Source organism: Anopheles stephensi, chromosome 2 (assembly GCF_013141755.1).
Source record: "Anopheles stephensi strain Indian chromosome 2, UCI_ANSTEP_V1.0, whole genome shotgun sequence".
NCBI lineage: Eukaryota > Metazoa > Arthropoda > Insecta > Diptera > Culicidae > Anopheles > Anopheles stephensi.
This window is the reverse complement of record NC_050202.1, coordinates 40,888,699-40,907,853: the sequence shown is the minus strand read 5'-3', so window position 1 is coordinate 40,907,853 and position 19,155 is coordinate 40,888,699. Positions and strand designations below refer to the sequence as shown.

Genomic DNA, 19,155 nt, shown 5'->3' with positions numbered 1-19,155 from the left:
GACATAGTGGCGTCACTCGGACAATTCGTGTAGTATATTATTTTTAGCGTCAATCCCAGACAACTTTCGCCTTCATTGCCCTGGCCTTGTAGCGTGATATTTGCTTAAAAAAGAGTGATCTTCGTCCTGTTCAGATCCGGATCGAGCGATGATGGCAGCGTAACTTTCTTTCCCGTTTGTCATACCGTACACGGACTTCGACTGCCTATTTTTTGTGGCACTGTCTGTAAGCTCGATACGGATTGGTGAGAATCTTGCAGGCAGCTGACGATGATTCATTCATCATCATCACCGACGACATCTTTTCTGCCAACACCTTCACCATGGTGCACTTTTCAATTATTGCAATTGATGAGATCACGCGCTCTTGGTGAAATATTCCACGCAAGCTGCCGAGGCTGAAGAGAAAGTGCAGGAAGACTGAACCAGAAAAGCGCAGATCTGCACCAGAAAAAAGGAAAACTGAGTCCGTTTGGAAAAATGAAGACTCCCTTCCGGTTATCAATGAGGCTTGTTAAGGAAAAAGACGCAAACTCGCTCACGTGCTTGACAGTGCAAACAATGATCCGAGCCCTCACATCCTCAACATCAACTGCCCGTAGCGCCGAACGCGTTTTCCAGCGTTCCCGAGGCACTGTATGCTGTAGCCCACAACCATCCGTGTGTGTGTGTATGTGCGGGAGCATAATTGAACAATCGACCGATTGTGTTATGGCTTGCGGCGCGCAACCCTATAGAAAAAAAGTTTGATCGCAGCTCCGTGTGAACTCCCCAGCCCAGCCCAACCCAGCCCCACCGCTTAAAGTGCGGATGGTAAGTGACGAGAAAACGATGAAAGGAGGAGAATGCCAGGAGGCTCACTTTCGAATGTGGACGATATCATCATCCCCCTTTCGCGCTCCTCTTCTGCTCGTCTTGCTGCGGACGTCGGACGGTGTGTTGGGAAGGTGGAGCAAACGCAGCGAATTTTCTTATATAATCCCACGGCAAGAGATCGTCGATGGGGCACGGCACCAAGTGGAAAAATGAGAGGGCGAATGAATCGCGTTGGTAGGATAGAGCGCCACTGTGGTGTTTGTGGGGATCGAAGAAAGTTACCGACACAATTTCTCCGTTTGCTTTTATTTTCATTCGGTTTGCGTTCGGGTTGGTGCGCTCTCTCGCCACACTGTCTGGTGAGTTCCGATGCTCTCGCCAATTCACGAGTCACTCACGAGTTCATCTGTGTTGTGGGAAACATCTTGAAAACGTATTGTTTTGATTGATTTTAGTACACATTTATAGTGGATTTTAAGAATACACACAGCAAAAGTCTACATGTTTATAACAGTGAGCGTGTTGGACAAAACACAAAACAATGTAAGCAAATCGACGTCTCATTGTTGTTAAACTTTGAACAGCACATTGTTTGAAACATGGGGTAGAAGTGGTTGCTTTTTCAAACCTAAAATCTGTATGGTTGTTGGGGTTAGACAGAAAACTAACTAAAAAGCTAATCAATTCTAACAGCAAAAAAATGGCAAAAGTACAAAAAAAATCGGTTTTTGCCTCTGTTCGTGGCTGTTCAAACCTTTTAACAGTTTGGCTTTCTCTGGTTCAAACCGCTTGGTAAAAAACGAAACCCTGTCCTCTCGTGAGTAACGATCACGAGCACGCGGGTTGTCGAGATCAAGAGAGCGCGAGACAATGTGAGTGGCCACGAAGTCGCACACGGCAGATATGCTCCCCAGTTGTTGCGGTGTGTTTCGTTCATCTGGCGTCCATTCGTTTGCCGGCATTCGAAGCGCGTGGAGGGTTATTTCTGTACCGAACTTACTGTCGGTGTGTCGATGTAAAATCCGCGATACACAGCGTCGTCTCTCGGTGCCTCGGAATCGCTACGAACGGACGGTGTGTCGTTTCTGAGGAATCCTGCCTCACGCGAAGTGCCTCGATATTCAGTGAATGTAAAGTGTACAACTATCGTGCGCTCTTCTAGTGCTAAGCGTGACAGCAAAAACTGTGTGCCCAACGTGATCGATGTTCGCTAGTGCCGGATTGTTGTACTGTTTTGTTCGTGAGATTACGCTCGATAATGACCGCGTGTGCCGCTAGTTTGAATCCCTGAATGTTTGATGTAAATGATGAACAGCAGCCTCTTACCGTCGACCGGCAACAGCAGCAACAGCTGTATGGAACGATACGTTAATCGTTATGTAGTGCATCAGCAGCCACCGGCACCTCCGTCTCATCATCCGGTGCATTCGCAGCATCTGCAAGCCGGAACGTCCTCCGTAGCAGCCTCAGCTGCTGGCTATTATCAGCAATCGGCCAACATACACCCGCATCAGCACCAGCACCAGCACCATCATCCACACCATAGCACACATCATCAGCAGTCGCAGCATCAGCAGGGACAGTTTGTTACACTGCCAACGCACAGCCATCCGTCCCAGCATCCAAATTCATCGCTGCCTGTACCACAGTCGCTTGCCCACCAGACGGGAGCAACAGGAAGCCATGGCGCATCGTCAAACTATTCGATGGTCGGATGCTACGGTGCGGGTGGATCGGTCGGTGCTAGCGGGTGGACCGGTGTTCCTTTGATATCGACCGCAGGAAGCAACAGGCGGCAGCGTAAACATTTCGCCGGAAGTGGCGGTGTGGTGTCGAGCAACAATGGCAATCACTACCCATATCAGCAGCTTCTTCCTCAGCAGCCGCAACAACCACAGCAGCACTATAACCTCGCGAAGGGGACATCTTCCGGGCCGGAGTTTGACGAAAACGCTAACCTCACCCGTTTGGCTCTGCACGCCCAAGGAGCACCGTTAATTCTGTCCAATTCCAACCGTTACCATCACGGGCACCATCGCAACCATAAATCATCATCGGCTGCCACTCATCAGACGGCCGGAAGTGGTGTTGGTAGTGCGAAAGTCGTCACTATTGGCAGCTCACAAATCCAGCAGGAAAGTTCGACAAATTGTTCGTCACGATCCGCCTCTATACAGTTGCCACAGCATCCGGGACTCGGTTGTAGCGTGGGGCAACGCCGATCGATCGACGGTGCGCATCCGTCGATTGTCGGTGGTCAATCTGGTGGCGGTATAATAAAATCGTACGAAGCCGCAGCGTCGCTCGAGTTGATCCCCGCAGCGGGCAACTCTAGCAACAGTTCGGCATCGACAGTTATGTCCGGCTCAGCGATGTCTTCATCGGTTTCGTCGTCCTCATCATCAACCTCCTCAACATCGTCCACCACTTCGACCACTTCGACGGAAATGTGCCTTCCGCGCATTATAAAGCCACGCAAGAGGCGAAAGAAGGACCGTAAGCCCAACGCCAGCCAGGGCACTGCTGCCGGAGGTACCAACGGTGGTGTTGTATCAGCCGAAAATGGGACTGATACGGGGATGTGTTCTGCGTCGGACGAGGTGAGCGGCGGATGCGGCGCTGGCTTACAGTGTCTAGAACCGCATCTGCTGAACCTGGGCGGTGGTAACAATATGCATACGATGAACAATATACTGTTGCAACATCAGCAATCCTCATCAATGCACTGTGTTCCGCAATCGATGGAACCGCACGGTGGTTTGCCGAACGTGCGAGATATTCTGAGCGAGCTGAGTTACATAGCGTCGCACAACCCGTCCGTGCTTTTCCCAGAACGTCTAACGGTGGAACTGGCAAAGTTCCTTGCGAGTAGCTCCAATGTTCCAGCGGCGAGATATTCATCCGTTGTTCAGCAGCAGCCTCCGCCGCAGCAACAGTATTCTCAGTTGCATAGTTTGTTGCAACAGCTGCAACAACATCAGCATCAGGTACAGCAACAGCAACAACTGGAACACCATCAGCGGATACTGCACGCACAGCAACAACAGTTGCCAAGTCAGCAAGATCAGCATCAACAAATGCTTATGCAGCAGCACCAGCACCATCTGCAGCAGTACTTAACACACGCTCAATATCCTCAGCAACAGCTGCAGTCACAGCAGGACCAGTTCCTGCCACAGTGTAGCACAGCTCTTGGCACCATCAACAGTCCTAGCACTGGAAGTGAATCGAGCGATTCCGGCAATGGCTCTCTCCTCTGTCCACCAACTGCCGGATTTTTCTTCCCCGCCTCGTCAGAGAGGAACGCCGGGTTTGTAGAGTCATCATCTGCACCAGCATCCAACGTATCGCCGTCATATACGGCATCCGTTCCATTACCGGAACCGGCGAGTCCTTCGGCAAGTTCGAACTGCAGCTGTCGGTTGTGCGATCCGTTCGGGCGTATCTGGGCTTTCCCGATGTTGCGACACTCTTCCTGTTCTTCGGTGGATGGTTTCGAGTCGGAAGGTGGTCGTAAAAAGAACGTTGGTGTGATCGGTAGCAACCGGAACAGTGGTGCGGCTTCGCGTAGCACTTGGTGCACGACGGCCGAGTCGCCATCGTTCGCGACACTCAACATCGGCGAGAACGTTGATGGTTGTCTTTCGCGTAAGGGAAGCTTCAGTGATTCTGGGTCGGATTCTGGATGCGATCTGTTGCTCAGCCGACTTCCGGGCCTTTGCTCAACGGAGGAGGAGGAAGAAGAAGATGACGATGAAGAGGAGCACGAAGAGCAAGGTGATTGTGTTGGTGAAGAAAGTGACAGTCTTATGTCGTCGGTGCAGAATGATGAAGCTTATGCTAGATGCTACCGTGACCTTCCGTGGCTTGGTGCGATTGTCGGCCATCAGGCGGTGGTAGGATCTTCGGCAGGGGCTAAGGACGATGAGTTGTTGCTGATGAGCGAGCTTACCAAGAAGCTGCATGAAACACTCGATCTCGTTGACGAGTCTAGCTCGGGTCTTGAGGCGTCCCGCAGCAAGAAGGAAGGTGCCGGAGTAATGGCACCTCGAAGCGGAAGTTGCAGCAGCAGCAGCAGTAGCACCAGTGATAACAGCAGTGGACTGGGGAGTCTCATCGGAGCTGACTCATCGTCGTCCCTGTCACCACCGTCCGATGCTTTCGTCAGCTTTGACGCAATGTCGCGGAGCAATCTATTCGGTGGGAAGGGCAGCATCGGGCAAAGGCTGCTGATGGGTGGTGATCGCCTGTTTGATGGTGGCGTCGAGTGTCTTGTGATGGATGAGAGTGATGTGCGTGCGAGTGAGTTATTGAAAAGTTCCGCCACAAATGCTTATCAGATGGTGTCCTTTAAAAGGAGCCTAAGCAGCTCCAAGTGTGAAGAAGGTCTGATGAAAGCTGGTGTAGTGAGCGTGGCAAATGGTGAATGTGCTACCGAAGGTAGTTGTGGCGATGACGTGTCGCAGGAGAGTAATGTCGTGCAGTTTGAAAAGCGAAACCCGCTTAGCTTGCGGCCCATATCCGTTGTGGGCAGTTTGTTCTCGGTGAATCAGCAAAACAGCGCCCCAACCGGAAGTAGCTGGATCAGTAGCACTGGTAGTACCGGTGCTGGTAGCGGTCTAGTTGGCGGTGAGCAGCAGTCCCAGCAGTTCCTGAACGAGCATCATCAGCCTCACCGACAGCCATCGTCCGATGGTGGTCTCGGTGAGATGCTGAATTGCTTCGACACATTCTGGAGCGGTGGCGATCATAAGCAATTGCTGCTGACCGAAAAGTAGTTGGGTGTTAAGTGTTCGTTCCGTTGCGCTGAAGTGTGTTAAAGTGTAAGCGTGTTTTAAAGCGAATAGAAATTAGTCGGTTTTGGGTCCGGGATGCGTTAATAGTTCCTGTAAGCGTGGACGGATGGATTTTACCAACATATTGCTTAATGGTAAAATGTGGAGCAAATGATTCGGGCGCATGTATTGTTGTTGCAATTTGTTAAGGTACAACATTTTTCTTGCAAAACCTGGGAAGATGGAAGAAAGGGTTCACCAATTTAGACAAGATTCTGAGATGTATTTTGATTGTTGACACGCGCAACAATAATTGGTACGACATGTGTTCTATTACGGTAAAGGCTATTTATTTGGAAAGGAGGATTGTGTAGTGCGGGAATTGTAGCCCTTTTATACAGATACGCGTTAATGTAAATGGCGTGGTGTTTAAATGAGCTTAACTTGCCGTTGACAGAGAAAAATTAATCTCACACCAAGCAAGAACCAATCAAATTTATGGGATGTGTTGAATAATTTTAATTTTAAAGTTTTCTAATGGGTTTCTTTTGTTAGGGTTTCTTTGTTTCGTTTTGATAAGCCTTATGTTTAGGATTAGTCGACTTGTATTTGTTGGTGTGCTGTGTTATGTTTCATCTAATGCAACACTCGAGTATCGTGACAAGATAAGAGCCGTCACGTGGTTTTTTTTTGTAGGTTCTTTATTGTGTGGAAAGGCGGAAAACAGACATAAATATTAAAGCATAGTCTGTTGAGCAGTTCTTCGGTTGGGGTAGAATGGCTGGTAGGAATATAGAAGAAAGGAACGTGAAAGACGTGTCGATTTTTGGTCCCAAACGACGTCTTCTACTTGCTGCCCTGTGCTTATTACCAATCGGTCTAAATCAAAGGTGCCTTTCTGTGGGTCAAGCAGCGGCAGGCCGGCCTCTCGTGTGCTTGGTACTTGGGCATGTGTAGTTTTGACATGCAAAGCGCCAAACCTTGGTTACCCGAAGCATTAACTTTTATGACCGACAGTTTGATATGAATGACAATTATCTTGGGAGGGAGAGGGCATTAATCTCATTTCCTTGTCATGTGTGTGGTGGGGTTTGTCTGTCCACACCATGGGCATAGTTTTTTGGTGGGTTTTCTTTGTTTGTTTTTTGATTCATGTGCGTAATAGAAACACGGGTGTTTTTGGGCGAACTTTTCTTTCTTTCGTTAAAACCATTTTCTAGTTTTGCTGTCGGCTCTTTATTACGGCTCTCCGTTTGTGGTCGTGGTTCCCAAAGGAAGCGTCGTTTCAGAAAGAATCGAGCGTGTGGTTTTGGTAATCAGTTGCTGGAGTGTTGGGAGGCAACATAACAAAACCAATCTTCGGTGGAGAGACCACTCGAAGAAAGGCTTGGCAAATTTAATGTATTGTGTTCGGGACGGTCTCTGAACGAAAAACGTCCAAAACATAGCTTGAATTGTGACTCTTGTGACCCGATTTGTGATGGCGGTATGTTTGTGGTGAAGAGGTCCCTGTATGCGCACGCGTCGTGTTCTGAAATATTCGGTAGTGGCGCGATGTGCTATGCCTATATAATGATGAGTCCAGTAACCAGCGAGGGAGAGAGAGAGAGTGAGGAATTCATAAGCGTGGCAGGATTTTTTCTCTACTCGAACTATAAATGTCTCTATATTTCATAGATCATTTGTGCTTCGATTTATATTCGATTTGATTTGGTTTATAGTTGAAGTACAAGAGAGATCCATAATCCAGGTTCATACCCATGCAATACATGCTCTTGATAATTTCGTTAGGTCTTGCATATAATTATTTTGCAAAACAAATGGAACTAATGATTTTCTAACACATCTTCGTTTGACATACCTTAATGTACCTTAATGAGCCCAGATTTAAAAGTGATTAAGCTATTGTGTCACGTAGATATAGAAACAGACACAGCCTAAGAGCGCTGCTCTTTGGTGTTGTAATTTACGCTGAAATCTTAATTGGTACCGAAAAACAATGCATTTTTTTAGGTGTGCAAAAATATGCATGAAAATGATGAAAATACTGTGTACAGGTCAGGTAGCAGACAAAATCACGTTTAAAATGCTGCAACGCAACGGTGTGGTGTCTGAAAAATGTTGGTATATTTTTGGTATTGTTTCAACATTGCATTTTTTGTAAACGGTCTGCAAACTTTTGCAACAAGCCCAATGCAACGATATAAAAAATGGAAACCTGCCAACAGATCTTCAACCGCCTGGGCCAATCTTGAAGCAGGGGCTTCGAGCTGGATATTGCAAAATTTTAAAAATGTTGGGCATCGGTCAAGCACTGATGTAAGTTGAGTAAGTGAAGCGAGTTTTTGTGCAGATGTCTGAAACACATTTGAAGGGCGAGCCATCCAAACGGGGGTCCATGGATATCCAATTTTTGGAGAATTTGGAGAATTGTTTGTATAGGAGACCTCGCTAATCCAAGTGATTGAACTCTTTTTATTGTAGAACTTGATGTGTAGTAAGGCACTACTGATAACATCTTCTTCAGAACGTATTTTTAACCCCTTGTTATTAGAAATATTGCTAATAGCTTGGAATTCGGGCGAAGCATGCGTGACTGGCTAAACGTAGGAAACTCTAAATTAAAATATTTTGATGAGTGCAAGCCAGGGAATAGCAGAGGCTGCTAATTAATTCATCTATCAAGCTTAAGCAATTAATTAGAACCCATCAATAAACTGGGGAGGGAGAGAACCTGCCCGAGGAGACTATAAATGTTTTTTTTTCGGAACGTTTCTGTCGAAGTGTTGTTTTCGTGGCCACAGTGGAATCTGCCACAGTGGAGAGATAGTTTATGCTTGAGTTCGTTTTAATATTCCGAGCAATCCTCTTTCACAGTCTGGAAACGTGTGGCGGGCAGAAAGCGTAACGAGTTTATGTATTTCTGTGTGTGTGCGCGTCTTTCGCTCCCCAAGCAAACGTGCCCAGAGCGCTGGTTGAGATGCAGTGAAATGCAGCCGGCCGCTCTGTTCCCGATGTGCAGAGCTGGGTGAAATTCAAGTCAATTGGTTGGTGGTTGGGCGAATGGGAAGCTTTTCGGGTTGTTACTGATACGATGGCAATGATTATGTCTGGCCTGGTAGACCGGGTGCGCGGACCGGAAGCAGCAGCAGCATGCTCAGTGTAGAGAATTAATAATTCAATAGCCTGTCGGGTGACTACTTGGCGACTGATTTGCTTTCCGCGAGCGCTTAGCTTACGTTTGCGAGATGGTTTAATTTGAATTTATTTCCTTTCTAGGAATGATGGGAACGGGTTTCGGAAGAATATAATCGTTTGAATCTGTCCGATTCCTATCGCCAGCTCTGTGTCACTTAATTGAAATTGTATTGCATCAATTTTCCCTTGAATGTTCCTTTTTGGCAAAGACTTCAATGCTTAAGTAGACGACGAGCGTTTCATTAGACCGCTGAGTGTGTCTTCATACATTGAATCGATACGGACACGGTTCGTGGCCGTTCGACTCTGCCCGACGCAGTTTGTTGGTTGCGTACAGTGTGGCTTCCAATGATGGGAGACCCGCGAGGGAAAATTATTGAGCACGTGAGCAGTGACTTTCGCGCGCCACCAGGCTGTAATGACGTTTAATTGTCATTCACTGCCCCAGAAAGCTGTTGATGCTTACCGCCCGAGACAACTACACCGCAGGTGCAGGTGTTGGCAGGCTGTTGTCGCTTCACGGGGCATATGGAGTGCAGTGAGCAGTTGCGTACCACCTGCGTACCCACCGCGCCCTCACCCACTCGGCTCCAGTGTCAAGGTGAGCTAAAAGCTGCCATCGCGGTCTCGTATCGGATGATGCGTTTTCGCTCTCCAATTACTAAATATGTCGGCGTTAAAGCAGTCAGCGCAAAGATCGGTAAGCTTCGATACGCGTCTTGGGCTGTGTTTTCTTATGCTTCATTTTCCCCGTGCACTTGAGGTGCGCATTTTTCTGTTCGCACTTGTACCTGTGTAGGAAATAGGTGGAGGTTTCAGTGCCTCGTTTAATTGGAGACGCACCGAGAGAGAGAGCCCCTCTGGATGTGTGGATCCAATATCGTAAATAGTTGCGTTGACGAATGTGCTGACGAGTGAAAGTTATGAAAAAAGGGGACCGCAACGCTTTTGAGAGTTGTTTCTATTTCCCATGTGCTCTGTTTGTTTAACATTGCGAATCGGTTGTTGCTGATTACTCGTCTATATTCAGCTAGAAGTTCAAACAATCCCACACCAATCGTTCAGTTTTTTTTTGACATTTGTCCTTTGCGATGTTCGAACTAGTTTAAGTAAGGAACAGAAAAAGATTCCTAAAACAATGTGAGGATGACAATAACGCTGTCATTCGATTGACCTCCACAACTCACTCCAAATTGTCTCACATGCTCCACAAACCTGTTTTCATTGCCCTGGGGAGTTTTTGCTGTTGTAAAAAATGCTGATCCTTGTTGCCATTTTCAGTTTATGTTTGGTTTCTTTTGCTTGCACTGCCTTTTCTTGTGGTGGTTCAGCAAGGAATACCTGTTTTCCTTCGGGGAATATGGGTGAAACCTTGTGTGGTGTTGCATTTTCCATTTTTTGTTGCTATAATTTACCGAAAACATCTCGATTTGAAATTTATTGCTTCGGTGTACTTGCAGGTATTTCTCTCTTTTTTTTTCATTCTTAAATTTTTTTGCTATCGGTCGTTTTTGGAATGCTCCGTCTGGCTTCAGCAGTTGGTGTGTTTCAGTGTGTGTGTTTTTTTTTTTATTTACACAGTTGTACCTTTTTTTAATTTCCAAATGGCCCATCGACTACCTTTGCTCTGAAGCTTAGTGAGATTTTCGCCCAGACTCCGAAAAGAAATGGTTGCTTGTTCTCCGTTCTTTTTCGAACCCGATGGAACAAGAAGAATATTAAGAGCTCAAAAAGCCCTTGCATCAGCTTCGCTCTTGATGCTTGTTCTCCCTTCTTTGGCCCCAGGGCTGTATGTTGCCAAACGTTTAATTTAACCATTTGAGAAACAATTTTCATTCTTACAATTGACTGAGGTAATGTAACGAGCTCTTCTCTCGGATGGTGTTCTTTTCCCGAGGCAAAACGTTATTTCTCTCGGCGTGGTTCGGAAAAAAAGTCTCAACCAAACGCAACTCGAAGATCCCGAACTTGACAAGAAAACAGAAATTGCAATAAAAAAGCAAAACGAACCCCACCTAACGGCAGGAATGGCTGATTGCCACTGTCGCTGGGCAAATGATAATTGCGGTACGGCAGGCGAATTTGGTGATGCAATTTCGTGCTCAAGATCGCTGTTGTGCTCCAGCATCCAATTTGATTGGGCTCGGCTTCGCTGGCGTTTCATTTCGAGCATACGAAAGGCCGGCTATCATCATCATCGTGTAAAGGCAGCATAAAAGGTGTTTTGATAAAAAGCAATTTGCCTCGCCAAACATCACACACTAGCCGATGTGGCGATTGTTAATCGAAAGTGCATTTGAATGCAATTCAATTTGAAACGAGTTCGGTTTTTGGGAGTTTAAGTGTAGATCGGGCTCGGGAGGTGGGAAGTAGAACCATGTAATGATGTGTTTCCGTGACGTGATTAGGGTGGCGTACAATCGTGGTGTGTGGTAGCCGCAGTGAAGTCGACCTCCGATCGTTAAGAATACGATTTTCATTACGATGGATAAGGTAACGAATGTTACCTACGATTGGCGTGAACTACAAGACCCAAATCAATCTGAAATGCAATTCGTTACGATCGATAAACACCGTCTCCGATGTTAATGTACTTGATAATTACACTGGAGTTTTGTGTAATTGCATATAATTTGTAGAATGCTTCAACCAAGTTTTCTTAAGTTAGCATTTGGAGCAAATTGGATATATTTCAAATAGTGACACACTAAGGATTTAAGGAAACCCCAATGATAAGTTAGGAATAAACAAATACTTCCAAGATCCAACTTGTAAAGTTCAAAAAAATGTTTTAGACGATTGTTCCAGAACTATAGCAAAATGTGCCTTGTTCTCTGCTAATGTTCTCACAAAATTTAAATGAAATAGAATTTTGTGCGATTCTAAATGTTAATGTTATTCAGCAGTCGTAAAGTGCCGCCCGCGCCGCGCTTGTCGTCGCTGAATCTGCCGCTCAATTTGTGATTCGGACCGAAAAATGGAAGGTTTATGCTAATACCGATGGCATCATAAACTTCTCTATGCTCTCGTGTGGTCGATGTCATTTGCCTCGCCCAGGGTCTGAGCGCTATCCTCAAACGTGCGGCAACAGTTTGTCCTTGAAAGCGAACGAGCACAGCCGGCACGGTTGGTTTGTCGCAAAACCGGCCAAAAACAGCGGGCCGCACACACCATGCTCTTGAGAGTCCATGCTGACCGGTGGTAGTAGTCTCGGTCCGACGCTGGATGGTGGATTTAGTGGCTATCCTTGAGCACTATGGCCAGAGCACTTGCTGCTGCCGGTGCTGCTGCTACTCATCGAGATACTGGTTTTTGGGAGCGCCTGCTTGTCGCAACCTGTGCAAAAGATAGTCGTCGATGGTGGCTATCTGTTGCTCACTCACGAAACAGCAATCCAGCGAATTCCCTGCGGCAGAAATTACATGGTCAAGAAGCTAGCCAGTAGGATGTAGGAATGGGAATGTGAAGGTTTTTGGGTGCAATTTTCGCATTTTGGAATTTCGGATGAGCGCAGCTGTGTGTGCGTGTGTGTGTTGGGTTCGTTAGTCGAAACTCGTTCTGGGTCTACGTTTACCTTTACCCTATTATTGTTGATGGTGCCCGGGGAGTTTGAAGGACATTTGTTTGGCATTTCTGCAGGAATCCAGATTTTCGTGTAAAAACTGCATTAACTTGACTGAGTCTGTGCGGCTTGTAGTTCTTTTTTTTCTTGTTGAAAGTTTTTTTTGCTACTTTTGTTTATATTTGACCTCCGTCGATTTTGCTGATTAGAACCGCAGTTATGTAAGGAACATTTGTTTCCTGCATATGTCTGATCGCAGCACCACATATTGGTTTTGTTACACGTGTTAAGGTAGTTGATGTTTATCTGAACTGAGCTGCTGTAGCTCTATTGCGTTTAATCAGCAGAATAAACACACTCATACACGCTGATAAACAAGCTCTCGAAGTCAAATCGAACCAAAGCCAATACGATCTCGTCCATACGCCTGAACAATCGGCAATATTGGTGATGTTGTACAGAAAGATGTGAACTCATCGGACGCATGTAAAACAAAATAAATGCCACTCCCTATAACGGCTTGAAACTCCAGCAAATCTCCGGCACATACCATTCCGCTCTCGACGGTTGAACAGCACTTAAGAAATTAATCCCCTGTTACACTCGCCAGGGTTAGAGACGGCTGGTCCATCCTGTAGGCTAAAAGATGTTCGGAGCTTCACCGCATAAAGCGCGGTAATGGCGCGTAATAACACTTATCAATCAAAATTATCACCTCCGCGCGAGCGCGCCTACTGTAGACTACTACTACTACTACTTTTTCTACTCCGTGAGGTTGACTATTCCATGAGTCAACAGAAAGCCTCTAGACGTGTGGAATGGAATCTTCTTGCTGCGTGATACAGCTTAGATGCTTGGAAGCAGCGAAGAGAATGACGCATTTAATTGCCCCGACGACGATCGGTGGAACCGTGGGCGAGCGATGATATGGAAGATTTCCAGTAAAATCGAAAGTCTTCACTGATGTGTAGTGCTTTTGGGAAGTGGTTTACGAAGCAGAGAAAAAGCAGAAAGAAGGACGGCCGAGATGGAGAAGAATAGAAGCTTTACGGATAAAAGGAAATGATAGAGAAAGGGAAATCAGAGAAATAGGCTAGTTGGGAAAATATTTTTTCCTTCTCGTTGAGCCCCACCGCTTTTCTGGCATATCACGATCACCATGACCGACCATCAATCAAAGCAGCACCAAACTCGGCCCCAAACCCGTATGAAGTAGTAGCAGAAGCTACGAAACAAGGAAGCGCACCAGTTTAACCGGGGCGGGAAGGAGAGATGATGATGCGGTTGATGTTAAAATGTTGTTTTCACCCTGAAGAAGCAGCGGTAAGAAGGGCTGTGGCTTGGTCTAAGTTGTATCATTTCCGTTCGGGTCAAAGTGTGTACATTTCTTGAGCACCTTAACAAAAAAAAAAGAAACAAAAAGAACGAACGTTGTTTCTCCGCTAACGAGTGGTGTAATTTATGTTCTCCACATCTCCTCGTGAACCATTGACGGCGAATTGTTTTCGATCTCAATTCGGACATTCAGCGTGCACCTGCCACCAGCCGAACCAATCGAAAGTTAGAATGCTTACCCACCCCGTTCGGTCTGTGTGCTCTTTAAAAGCAGCACAGCTCGGTCGTGTCGCGGTTTGTCGCTTACGATCGCGTTGAAGTCTTTCGAGCTTTATTATAGGGAGGCAACACGATAGTGCGCAAGATAAAACGGACGCACACATTTAGTCGGCGGTAGGTCAAAATTGCGCAAATCGAGAATGAATGTTTTTTTTTTTGGGGTACTGTACAGAGGGCAGCATTTTCGGTGAATGCGTGGCAAAATTGCCTTTTAATGATCCGCGAGTTTCTGTACATAATGCCCGACGGCCATTAATTTATGGTTGTTCTGAGAGTGGGCACCGAGAGAGAGAGAGACGGGTAGAATTTCGCATGGTGAACCAAGGGAAGGCGAAAAGGCAGAGGCCGATCAGCAAGGAAACTTAGAACGAAGGAAGGAACAAAAGAGTGCGTGTGTTACGTAAAGCGAAACGTCGTTGTCGTCCATTGAGCGAGACACAAAGCTCCCGGGCATTAAGACGACTAAGCACATGCATAATAGCGATTGTGCAAATAATGTTTCGCCTCTTTTTTTTTTTTTTGAATGCGTGGGCTTTTGATAATGCGTGTGAAATTTACAGAAAATGCCATGGTCATGGGGTTAGTCCGGCTGTTTAGGCTCCATTTTCTATTAGTTCGAACGCTTGGGCGAACCGGTTGCAGTTAACCGATTGTCACACACTTGTCGTTTTGTCAAGCCTTGCGTCATCGCCACTGTAGAGGCGCGAGAGAGACTGTATTGGCCAATTAACCATTTTCAGTCCAGCCTCTCTAGCTGGAGTTACTGGTGAAAAGAAAAGTTTTCCAGATATACCCCCCGGTGTAGGGCCTTTAAGTTAATCTCAATCTCCCCGATAGAATGACGACAGAAATGAAAAGTCTTCAAGGTTTTATTGGAGATTGCCGCAACTATTACCATCAGGTCTCAGTACGACTACGAAGGTGGGAAGGGGGTTAACGATCGTCATAAGAAATAAAATATGGTGTTTAGCTGACTGCGGACTGGCAAAGCAAAATGAGGCGCTTCGTCCAACGACGCTTTATTGCCGCCGTTTTATTACACATTTACACTTCTGCGTGGCCGGCAGAACGTTGGCTGCTGCAACGGTTGGGCATCGATTCGCTTCAATTCTGCGGCTTCATTCGCTTGCAAGCCGTCGCCCGCATTATTGGCCAGCTAGTTCGAGAACCTGTGTTTTGTGGCTGCTGCAACTGCACGCACGCGAATGGCACACACTGGCTCAGCGGGAGGGCTCAGCTATGGCTAGCAAGTGGCAAATTATTATGCATTTATTTGCATGACTGTTGGTGTTGTGAAGCTGGCGCTGATGATGATGATGCTCGGAGTGGCGGCAATGATGTTGCGATGGTATACGGCACAAGCGGGTTAGCTACTTACTACCGGCAGAACGGCACCACGGAACCACCAGTGTGTCGGCAACGTTGCTGTTGTAAAACATTTAATGTGCCGCCGGTTGTGGTTGCAAAACGGAGGTGTGCCTGCCACTGGTTGCCAAACGGCATCGGTGAAGATAGGGTATGCCCCGATCAGAGCGTCGTTCCTAGGCTTCGTCCTCATTTTCGAGCCTTCTGCTTTGTTTCGTTTTCATAATTCAATTAATGTTTAGCTGATTAGCGGTAATTGTATTTATTTATGCTTTAAAGCTTCGTTACTCGAGGGGATTTATGTGGATGTGAATGTGTGAGGCTATGAATGCAGCAACAGTGCAACAGTCTGTGCCACAGGTTTCGTCGATGCCGGCTTGGCTCAATTGACGGGTGGTGTGTGTGTGTGCGTAAAGAATTCAGTTGCATTAGCAATGCAGTGAAGGGAGTATTGAAATATCAGCATCATAATGTAAGCAACCGTGGAGGACAGTGTTGTAACATAGGGATTTTTATAGCAAGTCAGCAAATGGGTTTATCTAAAGAAAATATTTAAAAAAGTTTGCTAAGTACTCTGAATATGGATATGTTATCTGCCCCTAAGCATTATAAGCTATTTGTTAACTAAAATAATTATCCTGTATCGTATCCATGCAGAAATATCTAGAATACTGAAGTTAATGTGAAATAGCTTGAAATTTTCACTCTCCATTTTTGTTCCATGCTACGAAGGTACGAATCAATTTGGGCCAAGCGGGCATGCATGCACAGACTGTGCTTTCCTTGTTTTGGGAACTCTTCTTTTCACTCTTATTTAGGTCCCTTCGTGTTCTGGGGCTGCCGTCTGTGAAGTCACACGGCACGTTACACCACAGCGTTCCATTGTGTCGGCGGGTGCCCAGTGATGATGTGTTTTTTTTTGCTGGTTTGTTCCACGATGGTGAAACTCGTACGTCCGTTTTAGGTTCGGGCTGCGCTGTTCTCTAATGGTTTTTTCTCCAGAGCGTCTAGCAAGCCGACGGTTTTTGAACGGAAAATTAGATTCGCTGCTAGCTAATCTAATTGCTTTGCCTCCTACGTATTGATGGCGAGTTATGTTATGAAAAACAGTTTAAACTATGGACGGGGTCCACGGAATGGAGTGGGGGATTTTTTAGCGGACGTGTGAAATCATCTATCGCGGGTGTACTGTTAGGTTATGTAACCCGGTAACCTAAACGAGAACTCGCCTCCCACCGCCCTGCCCGGTCTGGCACACATTTTCCCAACATATTTGCATGGAAGAAGCATCGCTAACGGTGGTGACCGATCATTACCGATCATTGATGGCTTAAATTTTGGGGCTTAGAGGGAGAGAGAGAGGAATGTGTCGGAATATTGGGAACGACTAAAATAACGCATTTTTTGTGGTAATGTTTTTCGTATTTCATACACCGATGCACTAGGAGGATAATATGGTATAAATATCACAAATGCAATGCACTGTGGACCGAAAACTTTGCGTGATGTTTGATTTATTAGAGACACGTGGAAATGCGTTATTGCAAAGAGCTTTACAAACGCGGAGGTGTTAATATCTTATGCTGTACAATGCATTCCTTCAGAATTTAAAATTGTAATCAGAAAAGTAGTAATATTTCTTCGACACGAACCACATATGTGTATCGTTGAATAAATCATTTTGAGTCGAGCAAATTACAAAAAAAAAACTGAAATGGGGTGTGAAAGCGTGCAGAAACTTGATATATTGATGCTGATTCAAACATATGAAATCAGAGTTTCGTTGGCTTGCTGCTGCATTACAATGATTCCACATTTCGGATACGATTCAATGAAGAATCCATTTTAATGCTGGTGTTTAGTTTTCCGGGAGTTTATATGAGGTCGTTGAACGTATCCAAAAAATCGGATTTATTTCTCCCCGGCCAGAAAGATAAATCTAGTATCCACGGTGAACAGCCTGCGATGGATGATGGAAGATCCAATCTAATCCATCTGATCAATGTGCCACTTTCTTATGAGGGCGTTGATGCGATCACCCATATCAGCTGATTCAATGAGTTTTTTCCGCAAATAAAAGGGTGCTGGATGCGGGATTTATTGCCCTTTTTTTCGGCAACAATATTACCGTTTCATGTATTTGCAGCTGTGGTACGACGTAACGCACGTTTTACCAACGAATAACCTTAAGCAAAGTTTCACGTTCATATAAGCTAAGCTGAGTGTTACAGAAAGTATTGGCTAGAAAGGTTACAATTCATAGTAGGATGCTGTGGAAGGACGGTGCAACCTAAACACATTATACAATATCAAAATACATCTCAAGAATGGTCAGCGTGCCGCCGATCCGCCGTTTCCCACCGGGCAAAGTGTAGCAGCAGTGGTGGCTTCCACAACATGTGTGTTCCATTTGCGCCGAATCATTTGCTCCCTTTTTTCTGTTCATTTTCCCTCCACCGCACTGGTAATGTGTTGTGTGGTGACGCGAGGAAATGAACGTAGCGTGTACGGGTAGGATTAATTAGTGGTATTATAGGTTAAGGTTCGTTAAATGTTACTTTTTTTCTACACTCGATGGTTCGTTCCCTCACCTGTATCGTATCGTTTCAAGCACATGCACACGCACACAGACATTCATAAAATGTAGTGCTACTTCTGCCGAAGTGGTGTAGCATAAGGGCAGTGCAGTAAAGCGTCCGGGTAAGCTCTGTTGAACTGATCGATCATAATCGGCTTTACACAGGTAGATATGTAGACAGAAGCGCGAGGAAAATAGGCGAGCGAACCATTACACTTTGTTCACTTAGTTTCCCGTTCTTTTTTTTTCCACCGACGATCGCTCGTGTAACGCAAGCAATGTGGGGTCTAAATTAGCTGGGTCGCGTCTGCCTGCATTGGTAAAATTTCCATAATTTCAAATCGCCCAATGAACTCCCGCTCTAGCGCGCTCGCACAATTGTGTTACGCTGTTATTGTTATCTGATCGTGTCCGGTACACTCATTTAAAAACGGGGCACACACTACCAGGACACGAACGATGCACATGTTATGTAGAATGTGTAGGTGGCCCACATTAACATTAACAAGCAGAAAATTTGGAGAAAGTTTTAACGGTAGAACAGAACACGGCTGCGCAAAAGCATCATGTCGGTGACTCAATCAATGTGTCTGTGTCCTGTTGACCATTGACACGGCACAGGGAGGTTAATGCCGCATTCGAATCATGTGCAAAGAAAGCGGATGCTTCACTCTATTAAATAGTGGATAAGCAGTAAGAGTTTTGATTAAGAGATCACCATAACGCGCCTTGAAAGGATTAATCGTTAAGAAAATACGCCTAGAATTTTGTATCAATCATGAAAGAGAGAGTATTGTTTTAAATACAGGCGATGAAGACGATGAAAGTTGTGTTTTATATTATATTCTATTATGCTGTGTTACTGGAATTCCTATTGCTTCGATTATGAGACAGTACGACCGCCTTTAGTATACAACTCCTCCGCACTAAGTATCACGATGAATCGGAACGTCTTTAGTGATTATATGGGAGGTCATAAGAGATGTGAGATAGGAAGGTGTGTTTTATTATTAAATTTGTATAAGTCTTATAAGTATTTTAAGTACTCTTCAGTTTATTATAGATCGGTTTTAACAAACACACGAAATACTGATTCGCATTTCCCCACGCCAGGAAGTAGATGCGATAATATACCGAAATAAAATGATACGTCGAAAAGCTTAACCCTTAAACCTATTTAATTTGTTTTACACTGAAAGAAACGTATTTTAAGCTGCAAGATTCACATTCGGTTGGTTTGAACATCA

General features: G+C 45.7%; 2 protein-coding genes across 5 annotated transcripts in view; both read left to right on the top strand.

The window, feature by feature from the left end:
• Positions 1-19,155, top strand: part of LOC118503374 (CCR4-NOT transcription complex subunit 6-like) — a 97,455-nt gene that overhangs the window by 10,050 nt on the left and 68,250 nt on the right. The window lies entirely within an intron of this gene.
• On the top strand, positions 549-19,072 carry LOC118503371. The gene has a single exon (XM_036036565.1). It carries the CDS (start codon positions 2,121-2,123, stop codon positions 5,592-5,594), a length of 3,474 nt encoding a protein of 1,157 aa, XP_035892458.1. The 5' UTR covers positions 549-2,120; the 3' UTR covers positions 5,595-19,072.

Coding starts and splice junctions, on each gene's coding strand:
- LOC118503371 (XM_036036565.1), top strand. CDS start 2,121: ATGATGAACAGCAGCCTCTTACCGTCGACCGGCAACAGCAGCAACAGC.